Source organism: Bidens hawaiensis, unplaced genomic scaffold (assembly GCF_021521415.1).
Source record: "Bidens hawaiensis isolate Kalapana, Puna unplaced genomic scaffold, B.hawaiensis_p1.1 tig00026615_1, whole genome shotgun sequence".
Taxonomy (NCBI): Eukaryota; Viridiplantae; Streptophyta; class Magnoliopsida; order Asterales; family Asteraceae; genus Bidens; species Bidens hawaiensis.
Window position 1 is genome coordinate 73108 of NW_027494279.1, and position 6198 is coordinate 79305.

The following is a 6198-nucleotide window of genomic DNA, read 5'->3' on the forward strand; positions in this document are numbered from 1 at the left end:
TAACTTATAATCAACTCATTATTTTATTTTTTTTAAATTAATAAAAATAATAATTTGTTAAATGAAGAAGGGGTCTCTGAAAACCCTACATTTTCTGAGATTTGTGGAGCAGGAAACGTGCGTCTCAACCCACAACTTTTGAGCTGTTGTTCAATTATTACTTCTAACTAATAATAATAATAATAATAATCTTCATCTTCTTCAACATTATATTCTCTAAATTATTAACTCCTTCCTTTCTTTCAGCTCTTGTCATATTTACTTACAAATTATTCTTATTTCCCCAAAAAGCTTTGACCTTTTTGCTTTCTTCAACCCTTCCTTGTCACTTTCACTCACCTGGGTTTTGTTGGCATATCTAATTTCAAGATCTTTCATCTGGGTTTTGCCTAAATTCAAGATTCTTGATCTGGGTTTTGCCTAAATTCAAGATTTTTTATCTGGGTTTTGTTGATTGACCCAAATTCAAGATTCTTGATCTGGGTTTTGTAGATTGACCTAAATTCAAGATTCTTGATCTGGGTTTTGTAGATATGATTCATATACAGTCGAATTGAATCGAATCGAATTTGTCAAAAAAAAATGGCTACTTTGACACCTGGGGTTCTGTTGAAACTGCTTCAACATATGAACACAGATGTGAAAGTGGCTGGAGAACACAGATCATCTTTGTTACAAGTGGTGAGTATTGTACCTGCATTAGCTGGTGGTGAGCTGTTTCAAAACCAAGGGTTTTATCTCAAGGTATCTGATTCATCTCATGCCACTTATGTTTCTTTGCCTGATGAGAATGTTGATTTGATTTTGAGTGATATGATCCAGTTGGGTCAGTATATTCATGTTGAACGGCTCGAATCCGCCACCCCTGTTCCGATATTACACGGGGTCAAACCGGTTCCGGGTAGACATCAATGTGTTGGTACCCCTGAAGATATTGTTGCCACTAAAAGCTCTTTAGGGTTTCTTAATAATAATAATAATAGTGGTAGTTCCACTAATTCTAAGCCAGTTGGTAGTATCAAAGTGTCTAGTAAAAAAGATGGTAATTGTTCGAGTACGGCGAGATCGAACTCGAACGAGGTTAAGAAAGCCACGTCAACGTTGGCGAGATCGAAGTCGCAGCTGTCGAAACTGATATTGAATTCGAGTGATTTGAGGCAGTCTTTGGCGAAAGTCAAACCGTCAGGTTCGAGGTCGATTCCATCATCTCCTACTAGTTGTTACTCTATGCCTACTTCTTTTGAGAAGTTTTCGAGCGGGGTTAAAAATCAGGCTAAGATTAAAGAGTTGGATAAAGATATTGGGAAATTGAAAGGGAGCGCAAGTCCAAGTTTAAAGAAGTCCGGGATCGGAAGCTCGATTAAGAATTTTGTTTCGGGTATTGAGTTGGGGCCTAAAGGTTTGAGGAAGAGCTGGGAGGGTAGTACGGATGTTAAGACTCCTAAATTGAAACTCGCTAACACCAAGACTGATTCAAAGCCTGAAGCGCGATCTACTTCTGTAAGTTTACGTTAATCATTTATTTTGATTCGTTTTATTCAATCATGTTTGCTTTGTCCTATTGTCATTGAGAAAGATTAAGAACATTAGATGATTAAAGTTGTTCCATGTTTTAGTTGTACTTCACAGCAGTTGTTTTTAGTGTTTAATGCTGAATATGAAAGCCCATGTGTACCGTTTGTTTTTATTGTACTGTCGGTTAAGTAACTGTCACCATGGTCTCGTGTCTCTAAATACATTATAAGTAGTTATTACTTTTTTTTTTCTCTAAATTCCCAACAAATTTAGGGTCTCAGCTCTCAAACTTGAAATCAAGTCTATGTGAGAATCATTTTGCAAATATTGAGATTCGTCAAGCTGTGTTAAATAGTATTTTATGTACTTATGAATTGCCTGTGCTTAAAATCTTTTTATTTTATTATGAGGAGCTTGATTTATTACTTTGCTTTGAGTTTATCTTCTTTTTTGTCTTTTTATAATATTTGTGACATGATGTTATGTAACTATATTAAGAGAACCATTCAATATTTAAAAACAATTATAACTATCGTTTAAACCGTTATAAAAATCATTCAAGTTTGTTGGCATGTTACAGATTTCTTGATTTACATAAGATTTTAAATTCCAGTGACAAAATTAGATATGAAATGAAAATAAATCTCATTTTATTTCAACGTCACTTTGTAATAAGTGTTGTGTGTTCTTTTGAATATCTAGTGCATACTCTTTGTGTTTTTATTAACATTAAAAAAAATATCAGGTGAGCATTTTGACAAGACATTTTTTGTTGCTCATATTATTCATGTTTATAAGGAAATTGTCTAAAATACCCTTGAATTATATATCTATGTTGGGCACAGGTTCCAAGAAAATCTACAAGCGAACGGATGCCATCACCGTCTCCATCTTCTAAAGAGGTAAAGACACCTGCAAAGAGAGGAGATGTGGTTGACATTTCCATTAATAATAATAAGCAAAAGCTATCTTCCGGAAGAAAGTCGACAGCAGAGGCACCTGCAAATGGTCTACCTGGAAACCTGGTCAAAGTTTCCCTTAGTAACAGACGGTTGACCGATGCGACAAAGAGAGGAGATGTGGTTGACATTTCCATTAATAATAATAAGCAAAAGCTATCTTCCGGAAGAAATTCGACAGCAGAGGCACCTGCAAATGGTCTACCTGGAAACCTGGTCAAAGTTTCCCTTAGTAACAGACGGTTGACCGATGCGACAAATGCTTCTTGGTCTTCACTTCCCTCTTCTCTTGCTAAACTTGGAAAGGTACATTTAATACTCGTTATGTATTTTTTATATATTGTTTTTTATTCATGCCAATATATCTCGTGTATAGAGATTCATTAATATATCTCGTGTATTGTTTTATTTAGGAAGTTCTAAAGTATAGAGATTCTGCACAAACTGCTGCTATTGAGGCCATGCAAGAGGCCTCAGCTGCAGAAACCTTACTTCAATGTATAAGGTATTTATTATTATTATTTTACATTTTTAGCATTTGTTTCCATTTACAATTTGTGGGTTGTGCGCTTAGTTCAAAAAGCGCAAGGCGTTTTGGTCCCAAAAGCGGAGGCGTACACATCACGCAAACCAAATAACTTTTCTTTACAACCAGAAGTTGTGTCTATCTTGTGTCAGTGTCTGATTTACATATCACCTATTTATCAAGTAAACCCTCTCATAATGTTTTATCGCTTTAGTTGTTCTTTACATACAACCCCCCTGCAAACCTAATTTTGATTTTTGACACATAATTACATGAGGCACGCCTTTTTGCCCCTGATTTGTTTTCTTGAGTGCCTTGGGCCTCTCTGCCACACCTTTTTAATGTTATTGTTGTATAACATGCATATGTGTGTGTAAGGGAGGGGAGGGTTCTATGCAGAAGACAGTTTTTTGCCAAGAACAGAACATCATAAATCATTATTTTTTTTTTCAATTTTAAAGAAATTTAAAACACAAGAAACGGTTAAAGTGTAATGCTAATTCATCTTTTTTAACATTGAAAAAAATATATTAACAAAGTGTAATGCTAGAATATTTTAGTAATCATATTTGCCACTTGAGAATTATTAGTAAAAAGTTATTGACCCGAATCTGTTTTGGCCCGTTCCTATTTTCCACCTCTGTTTGATCTCATCTTTGCTACTATTGTGTGGCAGCATGTATTCCGAGTTGCGTTCGTCTGCAAAAGAAGACAACCCGCAGCCTTCAGTGGAGCAATTCTTGGCATTACATGCCAACTTAAACAACGCACTTCTCATTTCTGAATCACTGTCCAAAACTACTATAACGGGTTCGTCATCATTATCATCATCAACAGATCATGAAGAAAACCCATCAGAAGAACATTTAAAAGTTTCTTCCGAAAGGCGTAAGCAAGCAAGTTCTTGGGTCCATGCAGCCATGGCTACCAACTTATCATCATTCTCGGTTTACAGCAAACAAGCCAAGTTAACCCCTTTGATCTCCCCACTAATAACCAATGATTCAAACCCTAAAACAAACCGACTGGTTCTTGTACTCGAGGGGTCCGCCAACACCACTTCACCCAAAACCCAAGTCAAACCTAGGCAGTCAAAGGTTATGGTCAACCCATCAACTCCAAGAAGACAGACCGCAGTTCAACAAAAGTCAAAGGTGGTCCAACCTCCACCCGAATGGGAACGAGGAGGCGGTTTTGATGAGGCGGTTGAGTTAGGACAGAAGCTGAAAATGGAGTCTCAGGACTGGTTTCTCGGGTTTGTTGAACGATTCTTGGACGCTGACGTGGACACGTCCAGTTCTTTGTCTGATAACTGGCAGATTGCGGGCATGCTGAGTCAGCTCAAGAGTGTAAACGATTGGTTGGATGCGATTGGAAGTAGGAAAGAAGGTGATGGTGGTGACGACGATGATGAAGAAGAAGATGACAAGTGTCATATATCCCCCGAGACGATTGACAGGATAAGGAAGAAGATTTATGATTATCTGCTTATGCACGTAGAATCTGCTGCAGCTGCACTTGGTAAACCTTAAATCAATATCAAAAAGGATATGATTCATTTGGGGGGTTGTATACTGTTGAAGATGTTGGATGGTTTTTTATTTTATTTGTATATAATTATTACTCAGCAGCTTGCTTGTTTTGGGGAGGTATAGAAAAATATTGAATATGAAGAAACACAGACAGACAGACAGACATTGAAATGGATTTGCCTTTGTGTGCTGAATATGTTGTTTTTCTTTTGTTTTGATGTTGAAAACCTAGAGATAAATGTTGGAGAAATGTTTCCTTTTGGCTTATTTTTAAGTTATCTTTCGCCGATTTGTGTAAAGAATCTTGTAAAATGTTAACACCATTTAGAGGTAAAGATGAATTTTAGATAACTTATAGAAACAGAGATAGATAAGCTATTGTGGATGCTCTAATGCTAGCAGCGCCTTTCTAATATTTGCTTCAGACGCGCAAGCCCAAGCCGCCTCCTTGTTGGTGATCAGACGATTCAGGCCTTAATACGCTGGATTGATCAAAATTCTTGATCGACTCTTTCTTTGATTGAACATGAAGTAGTACAGCAAAACAAAACACGACACTTTTTTAACCACAAGACCTGCGAATTAGTAAACCAACACCGTAGCATAAACGCGCAGTAGCCCATTTCTAGAGGTTAGAAAAACACATAATTACCATGAACAAGACCAACTACTTTTGACTCTTGACCCTAGCTAAAAGCACATAATTACCATGACAGATTAACCAAACTGCAGCTGACCCGTATCCAATTTCTAACCCGTCTTTGACACAAAACCCATTAACTTGCTGACCCGGAACAAGCCCGACTAGACCAACATTCGTTGAGTCTTATAATAAATATTAAAATAGTAAATTATTCAACATATGGTTTGAAAACAAGCAGAACCACTTTCTGATGCTTTTTTTAGTCGAACAACCATACCAGTGAAAACTCCAACTAATAGCAAAGCTATTAGTAAGGTCTGGGAAAGTAGAATATAGGCAAACATTCGGTACACCCCCGGCTCCAGAAAAGAACATAAATAAATAACAAATTGTAAAAAAAAATAGAGTAATAGTATACAAATATTATAATATTAGTAATATTTAAATAACAAAAAATGTTGAAAAGTATGATAGGACATCAAAGGTAGATGAAAACAAAACTAAGGTAAAATTAAACCAAAAGAAGTTACAACAAGAACTACAAAATGCTCAAAAGTTTGGCATATTATGAATGGAAAAGGTGTAATAAAAGTTAGAACATAGCATATATGATAGGATATGAGAGTTGGAGATGGTAAAACAAAAACCACTGAAATCCTGCATAGTTTGTAGATGATGATCAATGCAAAAAGTACCATACATAGATCTTTAAAGAAAACATATTATTATTATTATTATTATTATTATTATTATTATTATTATTATTCCATCACTAATCACTAATGATGCAGCAGGATGATTCAGTTCTTCGGGTTCTGGCTAGTTGTTGCACCTGAACTTGCTGAGCTCTCGGCCTGGTCTGCTTCTGCTGGCTGCTCTGGCTCAGAGTTTGATTCATTTTCATTGATGTCCTGGTTTGAACCTATGTAATCTCGCAAACAAAACGAAGAAATAAGCATAAACACACATGAATAATGATTGTTTTTTTGTTTGTTTGATGAAAACACAAAAATGTTTATTAGT

At 36.0% G+C, this 6198-nt stretch overlaps 1 protein-coding gene across 1 annotated transcript; it reads left to right on the forward strand.

Moving 5' to 3' along the window:
* Positions 1–429: 429 nt before the first annotated feature.
* LOC143573707 (uncharacterized) lies at positions 430–4683 on the forward strand. Its single transcript, XM_077058513.1, has 4 exons — positions 430–1500; positions 2361–2780; positions 2888–2979; positions 3677–4683. Exons 1-4 carry the CDS (start codon positions 583–585, stop codon positions 4530–4532), a joined length of 2286 nt encoding a protein of 761 aa, XP_076914628.1. The 5' UTR covers positions 430–582; the 3' UTR covers positions 4533–4683.
* Positions 4684–6198: the final 1515 nt, after the last annotated feature.